This window comes from Mesoplodon bidens (assembly GCF_964165515.1).
Source record: "Mesoplodon bidens genome assembly, chromosome: 10".
Taxonomy (NCBI): Eukaryota; Metazoa; Chordata; class Mammalia; order Artiodactyla; family Ziphiidae; genus Mesoplodon; species Mesoplodon bidens.
In genome coordinates this window covers 75,383,197-75,409,949 of record NC_138172.1, presented here as the reverse complement: position 1 = coordinate 75,409,949, position 26,753 = coordinate 75,383,197, and the positions used below count along the sequence as shown (strand labels likewise).

General features: G+C 53.0%; 3 protein-coding genes across 4 annotated transcripts; 2 read left to right on the top strand and 1 right to left on the bottom strand.

Moving 5' to 3' along the window:
* Nucleotides 1-1,077: 1,077 nt before the first annotated feature.
* NFKBIE (NFKB inhibitor epsilon) lies at nucleotides 1,078-8,338 on the top strand. The gene is made up of 6 exons (XM_081246141.1): nucleotides 1,078-2,126; nucleotides 4,450-4,552; nucleotides 5,240-5,462; nucleotides 6,660-6,748; nucleotides 6,843-7,082; nucleotides 7,754-8,338. Exons 1-6 carry the CDS (start codon nucleotides 1,759-1,761, stop codon nucleotides 7,817-7,819), a joined length of 1,089 nt encoding a protein of 362 aa, XP_081102267.1. The 5' UTR covers nucleotides 1,078-1,758; the 3' UTR covers nucleotides 7,820-8,338.
* Nucleotides 8,339-9,392: 1,054 nt separating this feature from the next.
* On the top strand, nucleotides 9,393-12,845 carry SLC35B2 (solute carrier family 35 member B2). The gene is made up of 4 exons (XM_081245471.1): nucleotides 9,393-9,546; nucleotides 10,051-10,244; nucleotides 10,412-10,566; nucleotides 11,277-12,845. Exons 1-4 carry the CDS (start codon nucleotides 9,536-9,538, stop codon nucleotides 12,213-12,215), a joined length of 1,299 nt encoding a protein of 432 aa, XP_081101597.1. The 5' UTR covers nucleotides 9,393-9,535; the 3' UTR covers nucleotides 12,216-12,845.
* Nucleotides 12,846-14,653: 1,808 nt separating this feature from the next.
* On the bottom strand, nucleotides 14,654-20,487 carry HSP90AB1 (heat shock protein 90 alpha family class B member 1). 2 transcript variants are annotated; one of them, XM_081247619.1, is made up of 12 exons: nucleotides 20,376-20,487; nucleotides 18,865-19,011; nucleotides 18,345-18,551; nucleotides 18,084-18,243; nucleotides 17,802-17,935; nucleotides 17,388-17,696; nucleotides 16,804-16,969; nucleotides 16,401-16,591; nucleotides 16,167-16,314; nucleotides 15,759-16,027; nucleotides 15,141-15,474; nucleotides 14,654-15,026 (listed from the first exon to the last, which is right to left on the bottom strand). In XM_081247619.1, exons 2-12 carry the CDS (start codon nucleotides 19,009-19,011, stop codon nucleotides 14,917-14,919), a joined length of 2,175 nt encoding a protein of 724 aa, XP_081103745.1. In that variant the 5' UTR covers nucleotides 20,376-20,487; the 3' UTR covers nucleotides 14,654-14,916. The 2 variants fall into 2 exon arrangements, with proteins under 2 accessions (XP_081103745.1, XP_081103746.1); XM_081247620.1 differs by having other exon boundaries at nucleotides 20,345-20,478.
* Between the last annotated feature and the right edge of the window lie 6,266 nt (nucleotides 20,488-26,753).

Genomic DNA, 26,753 nt, shown 5'->3' with positions numbered 1-26,753 from the left:
ACCCCAGCTTCCTTCCCCCAATGCCAGAGATGGAAAAGGGAGATGTTTTCTTGGGCATGACCTTCTAAGTGCATTGCTGGAACTTGGGGTAGGGGATAAATCATGGGGCAGTGATTTGGGGCTCACCACGTGAGCGGGGTTTGCCTACAGCCTCCTTAGCCCCAGGAAAAGTAGGGATGGGGAAGGAGGAAAGATGTGCTGGGGCTGGGGCTGCCGAGGGAACCTCAGCAGAGTGCTGCCCAACATATCTCGGGCCTCCCCATCCTGGTCCCACCATGAGGAACTAAACTTCCCTAACCAGATGTCACCACCCGAGGCCACTGTTTCATCCCTGTGAGGAATGACCCCTCTGCTTTTTTAGACAACAGTGTTCCTGAGAAAAAACGCTTTCAAAAAGCACATCCTGGGCTTTCCTGGTGGTGTAGTGGTTAAGAATCCGCCTGCCAATGCAGGGAACACGGGTTTGAGTCCTGGTCGGGGAAGATCCCACATGCCCCGGCGCAAGTAAGCCCCGTGCGCCACAGCTACTGAGCCCGCGCGCCTAGAGCCCAGTGCTCCACAAGAGAAGCCAGCCACCGCAATGAGAGGCCTAAGCACCGCACCGCAACGAAGAGTAACCCCTGCTCGCCGCAACTAAAAAGAAAGCCTGCGTGCAGCAACCAAGACACAACGCAGGCAAAAATAAATAAATAATTTTTTTTAAAAAAAGCACATCCTCATGTCCAATTCTATGTGATCTGGGAAGTTGACACAGGAGACCCTCTATCCAGGACCCAAAGGGAGAAGTTCTCCTTTAAAGACATGGGTGTCCCCTTTGTCTCCTGGAAAAGCAAGAGAAATTGAGAGCAATGGTCAGGAGACAGGTAGCAACGTTTCCCCGTCCCACCTCCCACGTGCCCTCCCCAGAGGACGCCCAGCTTGTGCAGATGATTAATAAATATTCCTTTAAAAACAAACTAATGGGGTCTTACCTGGTGGTCCAGTGGGTAAGACTATGTGCTCCTAATGCAGAGGGCCCAGTTCGATCCCTGGTCGGGGAACTAGATCCCGCATGCATGCCTCAACTAAGAAGCCCGCATAAAGTTGGCATGCCCCAACTAAGAGTCCGCATGTTGCAACTAAGAAGCCTGCATGCTGCAACTAAAGACCCCGAGTGCCACAACGAAGATCCCGCGCGCCGCAAGTAAGACGCGGTGCAGCCTAAATAAATAAATAATTTTAAAAAAAGATCCTAGGAAGCATTAAAAAAAATAATAATAAATGAATGAATGGGGGAAATGAATGAAGAAACAGGAAGTGAAGGAAAGAATGCACGGAATTAATAAATGAAATGAAGAAGGAAGGGGGAAAGAATGAATGGATGGTTGGATGAATGAATGAATGGGTGAATTAACGCACGAGTGAGTCAGGACCGGGGAACCCCTGACTCGGAGCCAACGCAGAGGGCGGGGTAAGGGGGATTCCGAAGGGCGGGGTCTCGGTCCGGAAGCGCGGCGCCTGCCGGGGGCGGAGCCTGAGGGCGGGGCGAGCGAGCGCATCATACTGGGCTACCCAGCTGCCCGGAGTAGCGGATGCCGAGGACCCCGCCAGCGTTCCGAGCCTCTCCACGCTTCTCGCCGACCCCTCGGGCCCCCGCAGCCCGGGAAGGAGGCCACTCCGGGCCCAGCACCCGCTCTGCAAGGCGGACCTGCAACCCGGAAAGGCGGCGCGGACTCGGCTCCTGCTCGGACCGGGCCCCGGCGGGCCGGCGCCGCGGGGATGTCGGAGGCGCGGAAGGGGCCGGACGAGACGGATGAGAGCCAGTATGACTCGGGCATCGAGTCTCTGCGCTCTCTGCGCTCTCTGCCCGAGCCTACCCCGGCCCCAGCCTCTGGGCCCTCAGACGGAGGGTGCCCCCATCCCTGGACTCATCCTCCGGGAACCGCCAAGGAGCCAGAGGAGAAGGAAGACACAGACGGGGAGCGGGCTGACTCTACCTATGGCTCCTCATCGCTCACTGAGCCCCTGTCCTTGTTGGGGGACCCCAAGACCGAGGACCCAGCCCCAGACTCGCCGCTTCCCGCCGCGGGGGCGCTGAGCCCTCAGCAGCTGGAAGCACTCACTTACATCTCCGAGGACGGAGACACGTGAGTATGGGGGCTAGGCTAAGACAGGATCCCTTCCTGCTTCCCAATGGTAACTCGGGGCCTCCCCCAGGAGCCGCAACCCCCTATGTGAGAATCCCTCAAGGCACCAGCTCTGGAAGGGGCCGTCCCCACTCTCTCTTTCAAACTTAACTCTCAACCCATTTTTGAGCTGTAGCCAGTCCAGAGGACCTGGCATCATCTGCCTGCCCCACCTTTTGGCAGGGCCCTTACCAGGCACCTGGAAACCCAGCTATCATCTTGGAAATCTGTCAGTAACCCATCCCTAGGAAGAGAAAATTCCCCTGACCAGCTCAGTTTTGTTTTGTTTTGTTTTTTCCTTACTGGGAGACAGGGCATCCTTGTTTGCTCAATATCTGGGATTCCCGGCCTCTGACCTCAGAATGCCCAGTCTCAAGGAACAAGAGGGGCCAGTTACAGGCTGCCAGTGGGCCCAGGAAGCTGGGCTTGGGGGTGCTGCCAGGGTGCATTGCTGAGGCTGGCCCTAAGGAGGAGGAGGTGAGCCAGGCTGGGGCACTCTTGCCCCAGCAGACAGACAGGCGGCTGGCTACCCCAGCTAACTTCCTCCTCTGCTGAGAAAGGGGAAGTGAGGGCTAGAGTCAGCCTTACCGACACTCTCCACCTCCTGAGCCCCACAAGTCCCCCTCACTGTCCTGTGTGACCCCTTTACTTCATCCTTCCTCCCCAGGCCCAGGTGGAGCTTGGTGGAGACTGGGCTGGGGGGCAGTTGAAGTAAGAGACAGTTATGTGGCAGGGACTGGCCAGTTGAGGATTTGCCCCTCGGGAAGAAGAAAACACCAACACCGACAGGAGAGGGGGTGGCTGAGATTTGCGGGGGTGAGAAACAGAGTGGAGGGGGGCTGGGGCCCCAGATCTGGGGTGCTGGAATGAATGGGGCTGAGGAGGCAGGAGATATCTGTCTTGACCTGCTTTTTTGGAGATGCAAGGGTCCTGGGTGGCCTTTGACAAAGATAGTCTCTGGACCCATTGGGTGACCCTAGGCCTTTTTGTACTCTGTGTCCAAATCACCAGCCCTCAGGCCCACAACCAAGATTGTGCGGGCTCTGTGCAGAATACCTATGGCTGACCTTTGACCCAGGGAGTGGCTTCTGAGCCTGCCCTCCTTTGTTAACCTCCCAGCCCCTGCCTTGACCTTCTCTAGTTAAAGACAGATGTGGTGTCTAGACCCAAGGGGGGTTGGCGGGAGAGGTGTCAAGACTCCCCTGGGGGTTCCCTGAGAGGAGGGGGCACCTTCTTCCCTCCGGAGGTGTCTGGGCTGTGGGACATATGGAAATGGGAAGAGGAAGTGGGAGGAGGGGAGACTGAGGGAGAGAGGGAGGTGGCTGCAGGAATGTGACCAGAGAGCAGGCCCTGGCCGAGGGGATTTCCAGCACGGTTCCTCCCTCCCTCCCTCCGTCACTCTCTCCTGGGCCTCGCCTGCCACCAGAGCCAGCGCCCCTCCCACCCGAGCAGCCCCCTCCCCAGCCCAGACGGGCCTTTCAGCCAAGCTACCCCCCTGTCGAATGCCCCGAGGCAGCTGTCCCTGGCCTAGACCCTCCAGCTCTGGCTTTCATTTTCCCCACCTGATGTGGGGAAACCCCAGGGCTGGAACTTCCCCTCCTAGCCACCCCCCGCCCCCCAGGTTACGGCTCTTTATCCCCCACCAAGCACACATTTTCTGCACTGCCAGGCCTCCCCTCGGAGGTGTGCACGGGAGCGGGGGCCCTAGGTCAGGCCCCTCCCACGCCCTGCTGTCTGAAGAGTGGCCCTCTGGCCGCCCTGTGGAGGGCAGCCGGACAGGGTGCTGCCCTGCTTCCTGCTCCTCTTCCAAGAGCTTCTGTCTCGGAATGTGTTTCTGAGCGGGGAGGGGAGTGATCCCACCCCTGCCCTCTCTGTCCTCCCCGCTGAGGCGGGCAGAGATGGGGAGCCCAGCCCTGGAAACCACCTCTGCACTACCCCAGCAGCTTTCAGTTTGGCTTTGAGCCTGCAGCTGCCTGGCAGGGCCCTGGGGCCAGAGGGGAGCAGGGTGTGGGCAGGCTGGACAGGAAGGACCTTGTCCCGTCAGCACCCTGCCCGCACTCACTCAGCCAAGGCCCTCCTGAAGGCCAGAGATGGGAACTTGGAGCTCCCACCCCCAGGATCCTGGCTTCCCGCACCAACCCTCACTTCCTGGCCCAAACTCTCACTTCCCGCACCTACCGTACGGGTGGCAGCTTAGACGTTGATGTGTTCCTTCTAACCCCAGGACCCCAGCCCACTCTCTCTGGCCTGGGCCCTGACCCCAAACCTTGCCTCTTCCTCCCAGGCTGATCCACTTGGCAGTGATTCACGAGGCCCCGGCTGTGCTGCTCTATTGCCTGGCTTTGCTGCCTCAGGAGGTCCTGGACATTCAGAACAACCTTTACCAGGTGGGTGGAGAGAGTGGGCTGAGCCCAGATACCTATGTCTGTAGGTAGGTGTCTGTCCCAGTAGCAGCACAGCATCCTTAGGCTGCTCCCTCAGGAAGTCACATGCCAGACACTGGGCTAGAAGCTGAGGATGCAGAGAGGACAGCCTCTGCCCACAAGGTGCTCAAGCCTGGGCTAGGGGACTCGTGTCGATACCTAATTACACAGCATGGTGATGAGAGTTGTGATGGAGATGCATGCCAGCTGCTGTGGGAACCAATGTCTGTGGGAAGCAGCCAGGGAAGGCTTAATACGGGAGGTGACTCTGCATGGAGCATTCAAGGAGGAGTTTGCCAGGTGGAGACTGCCTGGTGCCTCTGTCTCCTCCCCCCAACTCTCCCCATCACCTAAGGTAACAGAGGTCTCCCCAGAAGGTGAGATACTAGACCCTGCCCCCCACTCCATCCTTTCTCCAGGGGCTTAGGCGACCTAAAAGGAGAGCAGGGGCCCACTCCCCTTACCTTGCCTCCAGAATTGGGGTCCCAAGAACTTGGTGGGGGGTAACAGAAGGAAGACCAGGACCATAGCATTTATAAGCAGTCCTCAAAGAAGGTGCTGGCCTCTGGCAATTTCTGTGCCCACGCTAGCATGTTCCTGGAAGTGGGAGCACGCTGCAGTGGCCCTGTGACCCTCTCTTTGTGCCTGCAGACAGCACTCCATCTGGCCGTACATCTGGACCAGCCAGGTGCAGTTCGGGCCCTGGTGCTGAAGGGGGCCAGCCGGGTGCTACAGGACCGACACGGTGACACGGCCCTGCATGTGGCCTGCCAGCGCCAGCACCTGGCCTGCGCCCGCTGCCTGCTGGAAGGGCAGCCAGAGCCAGGCAGAGGACCGCCTCACTCCCTGGACCTCCAGCTACAAAACTGGCAAGGTGCGGGCAGCCTCAGGGCCCATGAGATGAGGAGGGGACAGGAGACAGGGACCCCGCTCTTAGGGAAGGGAGGGTCACAGCTTGTCCATTGATGATGCATCTCCAGTTCTAAGCACATAGGTACTCAGAATACCTTTGCTTAAAGAAAGAATGAATGGACAAATGAATGAGTGAATGGGTTCTATTTAGAATTTATTGAGAACTTACTGTATGCTAAGCAGAGAGCTAAACTTTTCCCCTCAAGATATTCAGTTTAATAGAGATTAGATGAACTCATTAATTCATTCAACAAAAATGTACTGAGGGCTTTCTGTGTGCCAGACACTATTGTAGGAGCCAGGCTTGCATCTGTGAGCAAAACAGAGAATGTCTGAGGCAAACAATAAACGTAAGAAGTGAGTCCTCTAGGAGGTTAACGCGCAGTCACTGCTGTGGATACAGCAGAGCCGAGTGAGGGGACTGGAGTGTGTGGGGGGGGAGGTGATGTGATTTTTAAACAGGGTGGTGGGGGAAACCCTCGTGGAGCCCGGACATTTGAGCAGAGATTTGAAAGAGGTGAGGGGTGTGAATTTGAATCTAGTTCTCTAAGCAGAGAGGGGCAGAGAGGGGCCCAGGCCAGGAAGGAACTAGCAAAATGGCTAGGGGAGCTCATGGGAGGAGGTGACCCCTGGGGAGGGGCTGGGGCCTGAGGATCCAGAGAGCTCTCAAGAAGGTGGCTTTTGGAAGGGGCCTGAAGGCAGGTAGAGTTTTAGAAAAAGAGTGACTGTGTGTGTGTGTGTGTGTGTATGGGGGGAGTGTGTATGTGTGTGTATGGGGCAGGGGGGTGTGTTGGGGGAGGGTGTGTGTATGGGGGAGGGGAGTATGTTGGGGGAGTGTGTGTGCATGGGGGAGGGTGTGTGTGTGCATGGGGGAGGGTGTGTGTGTTGGGGGACGGTGTGTGTGGGGGGGTGTCACTCAGCAACCTGACCCCTGAAGCGTGAAAGTTTCAATAACATGACTCTGAAAAGGTGGAAACTTTGAGTTCCTTTCCCCCCAGACTTTTGAGGGGGTTTTTGGGTTTGTGTTTTAACAGTCCTGTGATCAGAGGCACTGAGTGGGCAGGGGGTCCCTTGGGACTGAGGGGTAAGGGAGGCCCCTGAAGAAAGGGAGAGAGAGCGGAGCTGGTGGATGCAGCCCCCACCCTCACCCCATTCCCAGGTCTGTCCTGTCTCCACATCGCCACCCTGCAGAGGAACTGGCCACTCATGGAACTGCTGCTGCAGAACGGAGCTGACATCAACGCACAGGTGAGGCAGCCAATCAAGGTGCTGCCCAGCCCAGGGCCCAGGCCCGGGATGCTTTCTCTTGAGGGCCTTGGCTGACACCCTTCTTCCCCCGCAGGAGGGCACGAGCGGGAAGACAGCGCTGCATCTGGCCGTGGAGACCCACGAGCGGGGTCTGGTGCAGTTCCTCCTCCAGGCTGGGGCCCGGGTGGACGCCCGCATGCTCAACGGGTGCACACCCCTGCACCTCGCCGCGGGCCGGGGCCTCAGCAGCATCTCATCCACCCTGTGCGAGGCAGGTGCCGACTCCCTGCTAAGAAACGTGGAGGACGAGACTCCCCAGGACCTGGCCGAGGATGTAAGAGGCGGACACTCAGCTCTGCTGTCCAGGACCTCCCTTGTGGAGACAGGCGCTGTAATAGCTGAAAGGGCCAAGGAGTTAGGAGCCCAGGGTGTAAATCACGGCTCTGCCGCTCACCAGCTGTGGGACCTTGGGCAAGCCTCTGCCCCTCTCGCAGTCTGTGTTCTTAATTGGTCAGGACCAGGGGCCCAAACATGGACTCCTACAGGAGCCGTGCAGCTAAAGTGCATCAGAGAAGCAGGCTGGGTGTAAGAGAGCCAGGTGGTGGTGCCTGCAGGAGACCAGACAGTCTTGTCTGAAGGTCAGCAGATACTTGCAGAGGAGGAATGTGGGCCCAGTATTCCCAGGTCTTGGAATTTTTTAAGAGAGATGAAACCTAGATTTTCTGTAGCATCTTTCCCATTTTTAAATGTTTGATGTAAAAAAATATTCAAAGTGTTTTGTGAGTACACTTTCCCAACACCCTCCTCCCCAAATAAAAACAAAAACAGGCCCTAGAAGCCCTGGGGGACCACTGTTTTGGGGATTAGTAGGAAGATTTGTTCCCTGATGTCCTTCAACGACACTTGGTGGGGAGGAAAGGGCCCAATAGGTCTCCCAGCCCCCTTCCCCCACCGCTGCCTTTGTCCACGGGCCCTGATCTTGCTTCTCTCCATCCTCTTCCTCAGCCCTTTGCCCTTTTGCCCTTTGATGATCTGAAGATCTCCGGGAAGCCACTGCTGTGTGCTGACTGAAGCCGGGACAGGCTCTAGGGCCCTGGACGCTCCACCTCTTCCCATCTGAAAGCTGGAGCCACAGCTGCTACGGTCTGGGCCCAGGCCATGTGCCCTGGGGACTGCTGAGGCCAGAGCTTGGGGCCAGCACAGTCCCGAGCTGAGAGGAGGGACCGCAAGTAAGAGAGCCAGTCTGGAAGGAAGAGCTTCCAGGTGGATGGAAGGACCCCCAAAGCCCCAGGCAGCCTGGGCGAAGCCTGTTTACCTCTGTTGAAGATGGCGGGGCTCTTGTCTCTACCCACGTGGGGTCAGCCTGAAGCTGCCAGCCGGTAGGCAACATGGACTCTCCTGAGTGAGGAGAGACACTGAACTGTGAGTGAGCAGGGCCCTGAAGGGTTCCATCTCACTGCTGAGGAGGACTTTGAAACACTGTTGTTTAAAGACTTCACACAGAAGGCCCTGAACTGAGCCTTTGGGGATGGGGAAGTTTCAAGAACATGACACTAAAACAGCAGAGACTTTTAAACACCCCCCCCACCCCACTCCCGCCCCAAGTTGTTTTGTGTGTGTGCCTGTTTGTGTGCATTGGGGATTTTGAGACAGGCCTGCCCTGTGACCTTGTGGAGGCAGAGAGAAGGAAGTTGTCACTTGAGCAGGGTAGGGCCTTGTAGGGAGGGTAGGGAGGCTAATGGTCCTCAGGCCTCTCTGTCCAGCACAGACCCTTGCCCCTTCCGTGGAAATGCAGATGGATGGAGGAAGAGAAAGAGGAGTGAGAAGATGCAAGTGGGAGGCCTCACCACGGCCCTAGAGGAGCCTGGAGAGAAGGGCTAGCCTGTGGAGGGTGACACGAGGGAGCGTGGCTTCGTATGTTGTTTTCTCTCATTCCACGTATGTTTGAGGCACCTATTAGGTCAGGCCTATGCTGGGATAGAATATGTGGGAATAAAACAGTTTCTGGCCACTTGGAGACTTAGTCTAGTGAGGCAGCCATTAAAATCATAAACATCCAAATAAATATGTAATTGCAAGTCGCGATGGAAGGAAAAGAATCGTGGGAGGGAGAGCAGTGGAGTGGGTGTAGGGCCATACTTTGGGTGGTCAGGGGAGGCCTGAGTATGGGTTAGGGGGAGAGCTTTCAGGGGAAGGCTTTTGGTGAATTAGAACTGAGAGCAGTGGGGCTCTGCAGCGGGGTGAGTGAGGGGGCGAGGTAGACGGGGGCCAGGTCACGCAGAAGGAACCTCCGAAGGTCATGAGGATGCGGGGACAGAACTGCTGGCCCAGACCCCGAAGGAAGGAGACATCTTCTGCCAGAAAACGGGGAAATGGTAACATAAGGGGATGTGCCTGGGATGCAGAACCTGTGTCCCCGTTCCTAGGATGGCAGTGGTCACCACCACCTCCGGGCCGGTGGTGAGGGCTAAGGGCGATGACGAAGCGGGGGCGGCACCGGGCTGGAGCTCCCGCTCCCCGACCCCACCCCACCCCACCCCACGCGCCCACAGAGGCAGCCAGCCTCCCGCGCGCCGAGCCGCGTCTCCCGCCGGGCCGCGAGGGGGCGCTGCGTGGTCGCGGCCGGGGGCGGAGGGGCGGCCGCGGGGAGGGAGGCGGGAAGAGCGCGGCACTTCCGCTAGCCGGCCCCTCGGCTGCTGCTCCTGGAGGCTACAGCGGGAGTGGTGGGAGCGCGCGGCCCGGGGACCCGCATTCCCCGGCCCCGCTCCGCCCCACGCGGCCGGGACCATGGACGCCAGGTGGGGGGCTAGGGGGAGTGGCGAGTCCACGTGACCGAACCCCGCGCCACGTGACCGCCGCTCCTCAGCGCGGGGGGACGGGTGGGGTCCCATCTGCCCGGTAGGAGGCCAGCCTAGCGCTGCCCGGAGCCGGCGCGGGGAGGGGGGTGCGGTGGGTGGAGGCGGGCGCCGTGGCGTTGTGCTCCTCGGGTGCTCCGGGAGTGTCGGGCGAAGAAATCGGGGGACCCTGGGGCTCTGGGAGCCCCGAGGGCGGGGTCAGGGAGCGCTGGAGGGAACAGAGAGAACCTGTGTGGCCGGAGGGGCGGGTCCGCTCTCGGGGATGAAGGGAGCCCTGCCTGGCTCGCGCCGGCCACGCCAAGAGAGAGAGAGCCTCTTTGTCCGCGCTGGGCTGCAGCTGAGGGGGGGGCGGGGAGGAACTCCGGGCCCTTCTCCAGTGTCGTCCCCTCCGGAGGGCCCAGAGGGTGAGGAGCTGGACCCTGATGCTTCTGCCCGCGGTCCCCGCAGGTGGTGGGCAGTGGTGCTGCTGGCTGCGCTCCCCTCCCTCGGGGCAGGTGGAGAGAACCCCGAAGGCCCTCTGGAGTCATGGACCCAGCTATGGTTCTTCCGCTTTTTGGTGAACGCGGCTGGCTATGCGAGCTTTATGGTACCTGGCTACCTGCTGGTGCAGTACTTCAGGCGGAAGAACTACCTGGAGACAGGTGTGTGGGGAAGTTTGCTCAGTCTGTATTACGAGTGTTGGCCAGCAGTGCAAAGGGGAGGTGGCGTGGCAAGGGAGTAAGGGCGGCCAGCAGGGCGGGCTAGCAGCTGTGGGGGAGATGAGGTGCTAGGGAGAAGTTCGGGGTTTCACCTTGTGTGCTTCCTCCAGGCAGGGGTCTCTGCTTCCCCCTGGTGAAAACTTGTGTGTTTGGCAATGAGCCCAAGGCCCCGGATGAGGTTCCTCTGGCTCCCCGGGCAGAGCCAGCAGAGACCAGTCCCACTTGGCAGGCCCTGAAGCTGCTCTTCTGTGCTGCGGGGCTCCAGGTAAGTAGGCAGGCTCTGCAGCTCTTCCTGGGTCGGTCCCCGCGGACAGGGACTCTGTGGAACCAGAGCTTTTACCCCACCGGTCCCAACAGTTTGCTGGTGGTTGTGTTGTGTGTCCTCCTCCTCCCAGAGGCACACCATCTTCTTGGGGGTGGTTGGAGGAAACGCTGTCTTTTCTGTCCTCCTGTCTCTATCCTCTGTGATTTCTCCCATCCCCTTGTAATGATGTCTCGTATACCGTAAACCCACTGTTTAAAGTTTCAGCCTTACTCACTACTGCGTGTGAGAGGGGTGCTGAGATGCTGACCTCATGGCATTTTGGAGTGGGCACTTCTGGTTCCACCTAGTGTACCATGTTGAACTAACAGGTGTGCAGTCTTTAAGAACTCTTCCTCCCACAGTTGGTTGAAAATAGAGAAGAAAATACTTGGGGTGGAGTCGGCTCTAACATCCCTACTGTGGGGACAGACAGGGTCTGGTCAGTCCTAAAGCATTTGTTGTTTTGTTTCACACACACTTGATTGCCTGCAAGGTGAATCCAGATTTGGGAGAGAAGAAGAAGAAAGTAACTTCTAGTTACTACAGATATTTATGCTGTCCATCCTCATCATTTTCGATATCATCCTGAGGAAGGAGGAGATTGTTGCGCTTTTTGGCCTGCCTTTTCCTTCTCTTGCTTATCTCCTCTCCCTCCGCCCTTCCCCATCCAGGTGTCTTATCTGACGTGGGGAGTGCTGCAGGAAAGAGTGATGACCCGCAGCTACGGGGCCACGGCCACATTGCCAGGTGAGCGCTTCTCGGACTCACAGTTCCTGGTGCTAATGAACCGCGTCCTGGCACTGATGGTGGCTGGCCTCTACTGCATCTTATGCAAGCAGCCCCGGCATGGGGCACCCATGTACCGGTACTCCTTTGCCAGCCTGTCGAATGTGCTCAGCAGCTGGTGCCAATATGAAGCTCTCAAGTTCGTCAGCTTCCCGACCCAGGTGCTGGCCAAGGCCTCCAAGGTGATCCCTGTTATGCTGATGGGAAAATTGGTGTCTCGGCGCAGCTATGAGCACTGGGAATATCTGACCGCCGGCCTCGTCTCCATCGGGGTCAGCATGTTTCTGCTGTCCAGCGGACCGGAACCCCACAGCTCCCCAGCCACCACGCTCTCAGGCCTCATCCTGTTGGCAGGTTACATTGCCTTTGACAGCTTCACCTCCAACTGGCAGGATGCCCTGTTTGCCTATAAGATGTCATCGGTGCAGATGATGTTTGGGGTCAACTTCTTCTCCTGCCTCTTCACAGTGGGCTCCCTGCTAGAGCAGGGGGCTCTCCTGGAGGGCGTCCGCTTCATGGGTCGACACAGTGAGTTTGCCGCCCACACCCTGCTGCTGTCCATCTGCTCTGCGTGTGGCCAGCTCTTCATCTTCTACACTATTGGGCAGTTTGGGGCTGCCGTCTTCACCATCATCATGACCCTCCGCCAGGCTTTTGCCATCCTCCTCTCCTGCCTTCTCTACGGCCACACTGTCACTGTGGTGGGGGGCCTGGGGGTGGCTGTGGTCTTTGCTGCCCTCCTGCTCCGAGTCTACGCCCGGGGCCGTCTAAAGCAGCGGGGAAAGAAGGTCGTGCCAGTCGAGTCATCTGTGCAGAAGGTTTGAGGGGCCCGAGCGATGAAGTGAATAGGACCCTCTCACTGTACCAGTTTTCCTGTCCTACTGTAACTTCTCGGAGGCGGCAGGCTCTAGGGCAAAATGCAGGTTTCTTAGTATCACAGACCAGCTCTGCAGTTGGGGGTATGGAGACCAGGAGGCAGCCTTCCCCTTTGCCTTAAGTCCCCCATCCTCTAGTGGGCAGGATTCTTCCCAGGGTGGCAGTGACAGTGGGAAGGGGCAGGGGGCCGTGTTGAGAAGGCAGAGGCACCTTCCAAAGCCCCTCCCTCCTCCAATTCCCTGAAGTCTTGTCCTGTAGGCTCTGCCAACGCCTCACCTGTGCTTGTCCCCTACCTTGAATACCCACCCTTTCAGACTCCAAGAGACCTGCATTTCTTACTCTGGCGAGAGAAGCACAAGTGTCGTAGGCTCCAAATGCTGCTTTCCCAGCAGAGTAAGTGAAAGACGGTGCTGTGCTGCGGGAGGGGGTTGGGAGTCCCTCCCGCCTGCCCAGCACCGCCACCCCCACCCCGCTCCTGGATCCCTAGGCTCTGCTCCGTGAGCCAGTTGCAGGTTTTGGTACTTTGGAAATGTAACTTTTGCTCTTATAATTTTATTTTATTAAATTAAATTGCTGCAGTGGGCTCGGTCCTGTGTTTTGGTTGACTGAAGTACAGACTTTCAACTTCAGATGGGTTATGTCCTATAAACCCATCAGAAGTTGAAAATGTGTTTAATACACCTGACATGGCTTACCCTACCTAAGACTTCCATCAGCTCAAAACATCCTACAGTTGGCTGTTTTACAGGTGTCAAATATCTCATCTAACTTGTTTAATACTGAAAACGAAAAGGCAGTGGTGGTTACGTGTACCACTTGTTTGTGGCCAGGTGGCTGGGAACTGCAGCTCAGCGCCCAGCCACACCAGTGAAGGCACCTCATACTGTCAGCCCAGGAAAAGATCAAAACTCAAAAAAGGAGTTCCTACTGCATGTGTGTGCTTTTGTATCAGCACAGTAAAGTCAAAAAATTTTGAGTGGAAGACCCTCTACGTGCTTTAGGAAAGGGACTTTTTAACGTGTTATATGGTAGTTCAAAGATACCATTTAAAAAAAAAATACCATTTATACCTTCAGTTTTTTTCTTTTAATAAGTATTTTTTAAAATTGAAGTATAGTTGATTTAGTGTTAATTTTTGCTGTACAGCAAAGTGATTGTTACACGCACTTTTTTAAAGTAGTTTTCTATTACGGTTTATCATAAGATACTGAATGTAATTGTGTGCTATACAGTAGGACCTTGTTGTTTATCCATTCTTGTTCATATAAAAGCTTCCATCTGCTAACCCCAACCTCCCATTCCATGCCTCCCCCATCCCCCTCGGCAACCACTGGTCTGTTCTCTGTCCCCGATTTGATTCAGAGGTTCATTTGTGTCATATTTTACATTCCACATGTGATTATCATATGGTATTTCTCTTTTACTTAGCATGGTAATGTCTAATTGCATCCATGTTGCTGCAAATGGCATTTCATTCTTTTTAATGGCTGAGTAGTATTTCCTTGTGTATATGTACCACATCTTTATCATCTGTCAACAGACGTTTGTTTCCATGTCTGGGCTATTGTGAGTTAGTGCTGCTGCAGACATAGGGGTGCATCTGTTTGAATTAGTTTTGTCTGGATATATGCCCAGGAGTGGATTACTGGATATGTTAATTCTATTCTTAGTTTTCTGAGGAACCTCCATACCGTTTTCCTCGGTGGCTACACCAACCTGCATTCCCGCCAACAGTGTAGGAGGGTTCCCTTTTCTCCACACCCTCTCCAGGCTTTTGTTATTTGCAGACTTTTTTGTTTGGTTTTGTTTTGACCACACAGCACGCAAGGATCTTAGTTCCCGAACCTGCACCCACTGCAGTGGAAGCACAGTCTTAATCGCTGGACTGCCAGGGAAGTCCTGTTATGTGCTTACTTTTTAATGTGAGGTGGTACCTCATCATCATTTTGATTTGCATTTCTCCAGTAACTATGTTGAACATCTTTTCATGTGCCTATTGGCCATGTGTATGTCTTCTTTGGAGAGATGTCTATTTAGGTCTTCTGCCCATTTTTAAATTGGATTTTTTTTTTGTTAGCAACTTGTATGAGCTGTTTGTATTATTTTAGAAATTAAGCCCTTGTCAGTTGCATCATTTGCAAGTATTTTCTGTTCTGTAGGTTTTCTTTCTTTTACCGTTTCAAGTTTCATTAGATCCCGTTTGTGTGACTTCTAAACTTACCAGTGACCTTTTAAAAACTTTTAAAGTCCTACTATGTATCACGTTATCTATACTCAGGATGATGGCAGGTTAAGACTTGGGAAACAGAAACTAGGGAAACTCCAAAGGCAGCATTATACATACTTGGGGGGGGGGGCGTCCACATGATTTGAGAGAGCAGAAGCGTATAAAAAACCTGCATCATCTTTATTTTGCATACTTTAATTTCAGAACAAACAAAAAAACACAACACACAACATTCAGACCCCATGTCAAATGTGGAAAGAAACAGGGCTCGAGGCCCTTACATCCTGCCTCAGACAGAAGGACAGAAATAAAACCACTAGACATCAGCAGAAGGAACCAAGTGGGCCGAGGCCTCTGGGGCTGCTGCTGGGGGAGCCGTGGGGACACTCTACAGAGGGGACGAAGTCTGCAGGCAGGAATTCCTAATCTACTTCTTCCATGCGAGAGGCGTCCTCGTCCCCCTCGAGGGGGGGGATCTCGTCGGGAGCAGCAGCACTGGGCTCCTCTGGTGCCACGTCCTCCTCCTCGATGCCTACAAGCAGGAAGAAAGCCACCTGAGGCCCGACCCAAAAGGCGCCCAGTCCAGGCTGCCCACCAGACCGGTTCCTCATCTCCTTGCCACACTCAAGAGGACAAGAGGACTCACCCAAGCCTAGCTTGATCATGCGGTAGATGCGGTTGGAGTGGGTCTGGGGATCCTCAAGCGAGAAGCCGGAAGAGAGCAGCGCAGTTTCGAACAGCAGCACCACCAGGTCCTTGACAGCCTTGTCATTCTTGTCTGCCTCTGCCTTCTGCCGCAGGGTCTCCACAATGGGGTGGTCAGGATTGATCTCCAGGTGCTTTTTGGCCATCATGTAGCCCATGGTCGAGTTGTCCCGGAGTGCCTGGGCTTTCATGATGCGCTCCATGTTGGCAGTCCAGCCATAGGTGCTCGTCACGATGCAGCAGGGTGAAGACACAAGCCTATTGGAGATTGTCACCTGTGGACAGTCACAAAAACCTTGGGTTCATATCAAATCAAATTGCCACCTCGAGGCAAACGTGATACTTGAAGTTCTGTTCTCGGGGGGGAAAAGTACCTCATCTTTGTTAAGTTTAATAGAAACAGCAACCTTAAAATCTGCCTGGTTAAGAAAACAAAGGGTAGGATTGGCGCGAAAACAAATTGGGCTGCCCCAAACCACTAACTGTATAGCAACCAGAGATGGAGGGAAATAGCCCTGGAGGCATCTGTCACACAGCACTTAGTTCCAGAGTTGCTTACCTTCTCCACCTTCTTATCCAAGATCTCTTTCATGAGTTTGCAGAGGTTCTCAAACTTAGCCTTGCTCTCCTCCATCTTCTTCTTCTCCTCCTCATCCTCAGGCAGCTCCAGGCCCTCCTTGGTAACCGAGACCAGACTCTTCCCATCAAACTCCTTGAGCTGCTGCACACAGTACTCATCTATCGGCTCCGTCATGTACACCACCTCGAAGCCCCGCTTCCGCACTCGCTCCACAAATGCCGAGTTGGCAACCTGCTCTCTGCTCTCACCTGTAGGATTACTTAGTGTGACTCAAGGGCCAGAATGCCTCAACCTGCCAGTTCCCAGGTATCCTTGAGTGCCCTCCCCTTCTCCCCACACCTCTGAAGAGAGGCTTTGGTCAGACCCAGGCTCCAGGCTCCAGCGTACCAGTGATGTAGTAGATGGACTTCTGGGTCTCCTTCATGCGAGACACGTATCCTGAGAGAGAAGTCATCTCGTCTCCGGGCTGGGAGGTGTGATAGCGCAGCAGCTCAGAAAGGCGTCGCCGGTTAGCGGAGTCCTCGTGGATCCCAAGCTTTACGGGGGGGAAGAGAAGTGCAGTCTTGCTAAGAAATAATCCATCCTGATCCTTCAGCCAAAAAGTACTTGCTGCCTCCTTACCTTTAGATTTTTAGAGAACGCCTCATAGAATTTCTTGTAGTTCTCCTTGTCTTCTGCCAGCTCTGAGAAGAGCTCAAGGCACTTCTTAACAATGTTTTTGCGAATGACCTTCAAGATTTTGCTCTGCTGGAGCATTTCTCGGGAGATGTTCAGGGGAAGGTCTTCAGAGTCAACCACACCACGGATGAAGTCTGAAATCAGGTACGTAAGCTCAGTTTTAAAAAGGTAGGGGAGTGCAGAGGATAAAAATAAAGGTATACACAGGGTTATCTGTATTCAACAGGACCAATTTTCTCACTGAACCTTCACTTGTTATGTTGCAGAAGATCCTTCATCTAAGATAAAGACTTCAGTCCCCTTGAGAATGCTGAACCCAAGTACATGAGGCCAAAAAGATACTCACTGAGATATTCTGGTATTAATTCATCACAGCTGTCCATGATAAACACACGGCGTACATAGAGTTTAATGTTGTTCTTCTTCTTTTTGTTCTCAAAGAGGTCAAAAGGAGCCCGACGAGGGATGAACAGCAATGCTCTGAATTCCAACTGACCTTCCACAGAGAAGTGCTGAAAGAAATCCAAGATAATCCAACTGTGTATTTCAAAATAAGAGTGGCTTTTTGTCCCAACCCCAAATTATCCAATATTTGGAACTAAAATCTTCCCCCTAAGCACCAGGAATAGAGTGGATGCTAAGGCAACTGTTGAGAAAATTTAAGCTCTAACGCCCTAAATGAACCCAACATGGTACAAGCTGTGTATAATTCCTGGGTCAATGAGGAAATCGTCAAATCAGGACCCCGGATGGGTAAAGCTGCCACAGTACAAGTGAGGTAACGGGGGAAAATGTCACTTCTCCACCCTGGAAAGGTCCATTAGCAAGTGAACTCATGGCATTCACAGCTCCCAGCTCCGAACCAGTTGGGTAAGCTGCATTTGCCCATTATCGGCTCCTCCTATTGAGCCAACAAGTAAGGCTTCTTACCTTCACTGCCAAGTGATCTTCCCAGTCATTGGTAAGGCTCTTATAGAACTCTCCGTATTCCTCCTGGGTGATGTCATCAGGGTTTCTGGTCCAAATGGGCTTGGTCTTGTTCAGTTCTTCCTGATCAATGTATTTCTCCTTGATCTTCTTTGTCTTCTTTTTCTTATCTTTGCCACTATCATCCTCCTCATCTGAGCCCACATCTTCAATCTTAGGCTTCTCCTCATCATCTTTATCTTCCTCTTCTTTCTCACCTTTCTCTTCCTCTGCCTCATCATCACTGATTTCCTTCTCGCGTTCCTTCTCCAGCTAAAAGTATCAAAGACGATAAATGCAGGATACAGAAAGCAAAAAACCAAAGGTCCATTTAGATTCTCTAAAGCATCTTCACTTGAGTTACCAGTCCATACTTACATAGAGTGTGATGGGATAACCTATGAACTGTGAGTGCTTCTTCACCACTTCTTTGACCCGCCTTTCTTCTAAGTACTCTGTCTGGTCTTCCTTAAGGTGGAGAATCACTTTGGTACCCCGCCCAATGGGCTCACCTAGAAAAAGTCAATCAAAATGGAGTAAAAAAATGAAACTAAATGCAAAACTATAAAAATAATTGCTTTATAGATAAAATGCTCAAGATCTCTATTACTGTTTCCCCAGAATTCTCACCCAGACACCTTAAGAGGAAAGCCAACTTACCATGGTCAGCACGTACAGTGAAGGAACCCCCAGCAGAAGACTCCCAGGCATACTGTTCATCATCATTGTGCTTTGTGATCACAACCACTTTCTCTGCCACTAGGTAGGCAGAGTAGAAGCCAACACCAAATTGCCCAATCATGGAAATGTCTGCACCAGCCTGCCAAAAAGTTTATAGAAGTCGAATGCAAGTTTCAAAGAAACAGCAAACCAAACACCAAAAAATACGAATGGTGTGTGCCTAGCTAAAATACCACATACCTGAAGAGCCTCCATAAATGCTTTAGTACCAGACTTGGCAATGGTTCCCAAATTATTTACAAGATCAGCTTTGGTCATGCCAATGCCAGTGTCTACCAGAGTCAGGGTGCGCTCCTGGGGGTTGGGGATGATGTCAATTTTCAACTCTTTACCACTGTCCAATTTGGAAGGGTCTGTCAGGCTCTCATAACGAATCTTGTCCAAGGCCTGGAAATACAAATTGCAATTTTACAATTCTGCTTCCTTAAAGCCCATTTCACCCAAAAGAAAAAACTTTTTTTTATTCCCAAATACCCTCAATCTGATTACCCATTTAACTTGTAGTTTGACAACCGCATCCAACTATAGTCTCTATCCACCTACCCACCATGGAATAAAGCAAACCTTTTTGTAACTGCAGCAAATTTATATCCCTTTCAACACTGAACACCACAAAATGCCAAACCACCCCTTCTCCTTTTTTTTTGGGGGGGGGAGTACTTGGCAAAAAAACGCCAATGAAAACACCCAAGGCACTCACATCAGAAGCATTACTGATCAACTCCCGAAGAAAAATTTCCTTGTTGGAATAGAAGGTATTGATAATAAGAGACATGAGTTGGGCAATTTCTGCCTGGAAAGCGAAAGTCTCCACCTCCTCCTCTCCATGGTGCACTTCCTCAGGCATCTAAAATAAGAAAACTCAAGAATTTAAGACTACTAGAGTTCACCCCGGTTACAATAAAGACATTAAGAGATTCAGTTCAAACTGTTTTGAGCTGTGTACTGAGACAAAATCCTTTCCTGTAAAAATTTCAGGCTGCATCCTTAGACGCAAAACAATGGGGAGAGGTGGTGCGCCTAACACACTCGATGAAACGTGTTAAGGTTTCTTGTACTTTGGAACCGAACTACTGTTGAAATGATCCATGGATCAGCATCACCTGGTAATTTGTTAGGCATGCAGAGTATCGCCCCTAACCCAGGTATCTCGAATGCAAGTAATAACCCCGGTTAATTCACACACATTTAAATATGTAAATCACTACAGTTCTACCATTTTGGGTGGGACGACCTCCAACATGACTAGTTTTACGTTAAAGGGCAATGACTTGAAACTGCTCTCCCTTGAGGCATCTCCAAGCAGATGTGGGATTACTGCCTCACGTGGTAGGGGAAGCTAACTCGAGAGATCGGTGGGATGCCCACCCAGGGTGGCTATTAAGACAAAGAACCGATAAAGCAAGAGCTCCACCGTGACCCCTGAGCACACGTCACTGAGATGCAAGTCCAAACCAAACACAACTAAGATGGTGGCCGTAGTCGGCTGGGCCGACTCTAGTCCTTGCCGGACATGCGTCGGCCAGGACCACGCGGGAAGGGGGCGCCACCGCGCAGCCTCCCTTCGCCCCAGCATCCGGGCACCAGGGCGGGGCACTGGGCTCCAGAAGCTTCCAGAACAATCTCAGCTCTCGAGAAGGGGCGGGGGAGGAATAAACCCATGAATCCCAGAGCCTGCCCCCTTCCCTCTCCCGTCCCTCCTCCTGCACCAAGACCGCAGGCCAGAGACGACCGAAAACATCCCTCGCCGCAGACCCTCCCGGAAAGCACCCGAAAAAACTTTAAAACCGCGTCCAATAGAAGAGATGGCAAAACCTGATCAGGACCGAGCTGTGCTGACTCACACCGAGCGCGCACACCCACAACCCTTGGGGACCCTCCGGCGCCCCGTAGCCGCGTCCGGAAGTGGAGAGGCAAACATGGCAGCGTCCCGGGCCGGCGCGGCCACCACGTGCAGCTGCCCACTAGCCCAGACCCACTCCGCGGCCCACCTCGCCCATGGCTAATAGCTGCCTAGAAGCAGCCCCGCCACCAAGCACAGAAAAGAGGCTGAACTCAAGAGCTCCCCCCCACCCCCAACAGAAAATGGGAGCGTTATCCCAAAAGCCGCCCCAACACAACAAAATGTGGGAGTCGGAAAGGACGCGAGAGACGAAAACAACTAGGAAGAACAATCTAACCTGAAAAGCCCGGAGAAGACTGCAGCCTTACCTTAAAGAATAAGAATCGCAGACACTAGAGAGCTGAGCGGGCAAGGACTGCCTCAACCTCACTCGCCGCGACAGAAGTGCACTGGGGTGACTCAAAAGAACGGTTATGCGCCCCCAGTCGCCTTATATAAGACGAAGCACAGACTAGCTGCCCGCCCCCGGATCCCTCCGCCTTAAAGGAGGATGCCTGTCAGCACCGCACCTGCCGCCGCCCGCCCACCTTGACGTCATGGTCCAAAATAGGGGAGGGGGCGGTGAAGAACGGGAGCATCTGGCCTCAGTCTTGCACGGGGAGCGCATGTATTTACTCGTTTTCATAGCCCCGTCTCTGCGCTTCCAAGACAGGACACCATCAGAAATAGATGTTGGGAATGCTCTCATGACGTAAGCGGCGGATCAGGGGCGAGAATCCCCACTGACCTCCATAGAAACCTGTAGGGCAGGCGTCTCCACACCCAAGAGTCCCGGCCTCGAAGGACGCCTAAAAAATGGCCAACCACTCCCACCTACGCTCCCAGGCTCGATCTCCCTTTAGAATCTTCGCTACACATTCCAACAGACCGATAAGGGGAAGGGGTCTTTCCCGCGGGCGGTGCGGAATCGGAAGCCCAACTCTGGGCAGGCCGGGAAATCCCGGCCCTCCCGGGGGCAGGGCCAGCGTTTCGCCGCGGGGCGTGGCTCCGGCTGCGGGAAGAGTGCCGGCTCCGGCTGGCGGGGGACTCTTTGCCTGCATGCGGCGGAAGGAGCCATGGCGGCGGTACTGCGACACTTCCAGCAGGTTCCAGGCCCGCCTAGGCGGTCCCGCCCCGCCCCCTTCCCTCGAGGCTCCGCCCCGCCCTCTGCGGCCTGGGTTGTGCCTCTGCGGCGGCTCCGCCCCGCGACCGTTCTGCTAGGATCCTGGGGTTGAAGTGGGCTGCCCTCCCTAATCCCGTTTACTGTGGGAAACTGCAAGGGGCACCCTTTACCCCACCTGCCAGGCCCAGCTAGCCCAGCACTCCGTCTGGGGTTGGGATTGACCCCACTTCTCCCCCATCAATCACACGGGCTGTTGGGGCAGCTCTAAGGGCGCCGCCTTCAGAGAGTGGAAACTGGGGATGGGGTCGCTACGCGATGGACCCTCCCCGGCTTCTGCAGCCTCCCACAGGTGTGGAGCGCAGAGACATGCACATCGAGTTCTCAGTCTGGTTTCTTTTTTTTTTTTTTTTCCACCCTCTTCTCTCTTTCTGCAGCTGCCTAGATCTGGGGAGGGTCGGGTCTCCAAGGACCCCTCTGCAGGGTGGCAGAAGTTCTTGGAGGCAGCATGAAGACTCTGGCCAGAGTGTAGCCCGCTCCAGGCGGCTGGAACCACGTCGTTACCCTTCAGCGGTGGCGCCGGAGGCTTCAAGCCACGGGCCTGCCCAGCGAGCTGCGGGACGCCGCGCCTCTTCTGGCTCTGCCCCTTTTGCGTGCCCTCCGGCTGGTGAGCTGTCCTTGCCTTTCCAAGGCCTCATCTTGGAAGCCTACTGGACCCACAGACCCTCCAGGAAAGAATGGCCACCCCCTACGCTGTGACCTTGTGGATGTCCAGCAACTCCCTTCGTGGCCCACTTTGTCGGCCCCTGGCTTGCTGGGGAGGGCTTCCGCCACCACCACCCGCCGACCTTCCCTCAGCAGCCCTGGTGCCCAGTCTTATTCTTTCATATCTTCTTGGTTTATGTGTTTAGTTTCAAGGAACAAAGGACCCTTGCTTTCTTTTTCCTCGTTCCACACTCCAGACCTCATCAACCCTGCCATCACTACCTCAATTTCATCTCTCCTTACACTTCCACTCCCCTTCTTTATGGTCTGGGAGGAGTCAGTGAGTGGGGGAAGGGCCGTGGTGCTGCTGCTAGGAGGCCCCCCCGGATGCTGTGTTCCTGATGGAAACCTCAACCCAGGAGCGTCACCCCGCAACACACCCTCCCTCCCCCTGGGCAGAAGGGGCCTAGTTAATTAAACACCTGCTCCCTTGTTCACAAAGAGGATTCACAACATCTCACAGTCCTGTGAAGAGGTGGGAGTGAATCTGCACATTCTAGAAACTGGGCGAGGAAGGCTTCAGTGAGTACCCCAGGGTGGGTCAGCTCAGAGCCTTTGCTCCACTAACTCCCTTGCTCCCTGCTCCAGAAATGGAGTAGGGATGCTGATTCTTCTCCCAGGACTCAAGCCCAAAGCAGAGCAAGAATCACTCCTGTGGACCAGTGTCAGGACCAGAGATTCCTCGGGGTTTTCCTAATGGGAAAATCTCAAATCTCGCACCAGCACAGAAATTCTGCTTCCTCTTCCAGAAATCTTCAGGATGACCTCTTCAGCTCATTGACACTCACTAATCCCCTGTGAGCCTTGTCTGAGGATACAGAGATGCATAAACAGGACAAGGAGCCCTTAGCCCACTAGGGGGAGCTGCAGCAGACCAAGTGTGAATCAGAGCAGCTGGCAGCAAGGGAGAAGCCTCAGTTTCCCAGCTCAGCCTGGGTAAGGGGGCAGGCTCAGGGCTACGTGGCGCAGGTCTACTCCCCAGCAAAGGGAAAGCATGGGAAAGGCACAGCCCTGCCAGAGGGACCACAGCCCAGGAACCCTCAAGGGAGGCAGGAGTCACTGAAAGTGGCCCTGCAGGCAGGGGTTAGGTCACAGAGGGCCACAATGCCATGCTAAGTAGTTCTGACCTTAACTTAGGGTCAGGGAAGCCAGTGAAGGCTATTAAAGATGACTTAACCGCCCCCCCCCCGAATCCCCAGAAGCCTATTCCCAGCAGCATTTGCAACCCTTGATGTTCCCAAGATACCCTTTATTGCCGACCAGGCCTCAAAGACCCAGCCCAACCTTCTGCTGTTTGGAGGGCAGCCAGATGAAGCAAGGACTGATAAACTATGGCCTGCAGTTGGTGGGCTTATCACTTGTTTTTGTATGGCCTGTGGAAAAGGATGGTTTTTACGTTGTTTAATGGTTGAAAGAAAATCAAAGGGAAGCTAATATTTTGGCATGTGAAAAGTATAGGAAATTTGAATTTATGTCCACAAAGTTTTACTGAAACAAGCCCTACTTATTTGTTTACATGTTGTCTTTGGCTAGTTTCACACTGTAATGAGGGACTTGATAGTTGTGACAGAGACCGTATAGCTTGCAAAGTCTAAAACATTTACCCCCTTACCTTATACAGAAAAGCTTTGCAGACCCCTGATCTAGCTAAAGCTAAGTAGGGCCTCGGAGGGAGCACAGACTCAGCCTGGGCAGAGGCCTCCGGCTGCTGCTCGGACTGGGGCTTCTCCTAGTTAGGAAGCACCACTGGCCTTTCAAGGAGGTCAGGGGGCCACTGAGGGGCGCTTAGATAAGGGGCCATGGATGAATCAAGCAACCGGAGGCATCAGTACATCAGGGACTATTTAAGCATGGGGAGTAGCTCTGGCTCCTTAACCCCCAGAACAAGCAGCCTCCCAAGCTCAGCACCTGCCAGGCGTGCCCTGTCAGTTCTGGTCTTCCCAGTTCCACCAGGCTTACATCTCTGAATTCCTGAGCTGACATCCTCCTGGGCCAACAGACCTGACATTCAGATATGTTGGACAGCTGAGCAGGTCTGCATGGCCAACCAGGGCTCCATCTCTTTGCCTCAGTTTCCATGTTCTGTGGGGACATGTCTCTTTGCACCACTTTTGCTCATCTGATTGTTAGTATGTTATTTTCTGAGGCAATGGCACATGGAAATTTGCCTTCATTTTCTGTTTCCTGGAGAGTTTGAAAAACGATTGTTGTGTATTGATCCCACAACTTGGTAAGCTGCCTTATTAATTTTTCATTTGTCGGTCAGTCTTTTGTTGTTTTCTAGTACAACCCTAGCTATCATCTGAGAACAATGATAGTTTGGTTTCTGCCTTTCTAACCCTTGTACCTCATATTTCTTGTTACACTGCACAAGCTAGGACCAGCAGAACAATGATGTGTGGAAACGGTGATTCTGGGCATCCCTGTCTCCTTTCTGATCAGAAAAGGAACTCTTCATCATTGAGCATATTTTCTCTTTCTGCTCCTAACTTGTTATACATCTTAATCTGAATGGGTATCAAAATTATTTTTCTGCATCTGTTGAGAATATTGTTTTTAATTTTTCCTTTATGTATGTGTTTAATTTCTTAATAGACTTATTAACATTAGACTGAAATTATCCATTTCTTTAAAGTTTTGTAGAACTTACCTATAAAAATGCCTGTTTCTATTGTTTCCTATATGAAAATATTTTAACTAGGAACTCAAAAATTTTTAATGGCATAGGTCTATTCAGGTTTTCTACTACTCCTTGAGTGAATTTTGTTTAATAATTTTTCTGGATGTTTCTTGAAAGCTTTAAAGATTATGGCATACTATTTCCTTTGACTATCTTTTTAGTCTCTGTTCTATCTCAAGTATGTCCCCTTTTTTCACTCCTAAAATTGTTTTTCATGTCTTTTCCCTTTTTTTCATGATCAGTTTCACCAGTGATTTATCTATTTTATTACATAATTTGTTTTCTGCTTCTTTAATTTACTTTATTCCTTTATTTTTTTAAATTTCTGCTCAACTTTTTCTCATTATTTCTACTTTTTGAGGGTCAGGTCTGTTGTTCTTTTTCTATTTCCTTAACTTTAATACTTAGCACATTAAATTTCATCCTTTCCCCTTTTCAGACATAAGGATTTAAGACTATAAATTTCTTTTCAAGTACTATTTTAGCTATATCCCACAAGTTTCAATATATAGAATTTTTTATTATAATTCAGTTTTAAGGATTTTGATTCCCCTTATGGTATGTCTGTTGATCAGAGATCAGTGGTATCTGTTTAAAATGTTCAATTATTTTTATATTATCTTTTCATTATGTTGTAGACATACAGTGGTGTGTATGATACTGAACTTTTGTATTTGAGACTTCCTTTGTAATCTAGGATGTGGTTAATATTTATAAACACTCCACGTGTGCTTGAGAAAAGTATCTATTGATATTACCTAGTTGTTGGATAGGTCTAAATATGTTAAATCTATTAAATCAAGCCAGTTAATTCTGTTGTTCCATACAAACAAAAATCCCACTTGGAGACTCCCCGGGACGAAGCTTGGAGAAGGGAGAGGCTGGAGGTGTGGAGCTCACACAGGGGTGGGGAGGAGGCACGGTGTACACCTTCTCTGAGGTAGGATGATAAAAGTGGGGCTGAGGGGAGGGGAGGACCACTCTGGGCTGGAGGGGCCAAGAAGTCTGTTTTAGGCATTGTGGGGCACCAAGGAGAGGTGTCCAGGAGGCAGAGGCTGATGACTGAAGTCATGGGCAAGAACAAAATCTCTCAGGGAAGTGGGGTGAGAAAGCCAGAAATTGTGGTCTAAGCCATTCTGGAATTGTAAATGGAGCGTCTTTGGTAACCTCCTCTTTAATACCCATATCAGCGTGTCTTGACTCTCTAAGGGCACAGTATCTGTGGCCTGGGGCTGTGACTGAGTCCTGCCTACCTGCCATTGTCAGCCGAGCCCCAAAGTGTCTGTCCTCCTCCTGCCGTCACACCCACCAGGCATCGCTTTCTGTCTTGGGCGTTATTTAGTGTTCCAGGCCCCCTTTGACTAAGAAGCTAAAATGTAACCCTAAATTGGTTCAGCCCAGAGCAGATTATAGGCAGAGAAAGGTGCAGGGGGCGGGTGACACCACAAACAACCCTGACCTACTTAACTGTTCTGCCTGCCACCTGTCCTGCCCGAGGCACAAGTCACTGCTCAATGTTCAGGTCTCAACTGGCTGGATTTCTAGGTCATCCACTGGGCCCAGTGCCTGCCTGGCCCACCTGCACCAGATGAGGGACCGGTAGGGCTGTGGTACTTACTGCTGGTGGGTGGTGAGGAACTCACAAACAGGAGGCACTGAGGTTACACATCAGGAAGGTCCTTGCTGGTTTCAGCTGGGAAGGATGTCATGCGAGCTCAGGATCCTAGCAGGCTTAGGATCCCTGGGATGTGAAAAGAGAAGATGCCTCTCTGGAATGTTTTGGAGGCTGGGAGGAAGGTGCACCACGCCTGCATTACATGCCCCCCTATCTCATGAGGCCGTGTACCTTTCCATGCTCTTCACTGTCTGGGAAGTCGCGCGCGCGCGCGCGCGCGCGTGTGTGTGTGTGTGTGTGTGTGTGTGTGTGTGTGTGAGAGAGGGAGGGAGAGGGATAGAGACGAGGACTGACACAGAGATAAGAGAAACAGACTTAAACTTACCTGGTGCTTTGCAGTTTAAAAAATATTTTTCCATCCTTTAAACCTTTCAGCCTCGGTTTTCTGGAGTAAAACAGGAATGGCAATAGTTAGCACTCCATCGGAGTCAGTATATGTACGAGGAGCGGCAGGTGAATGTTATTCA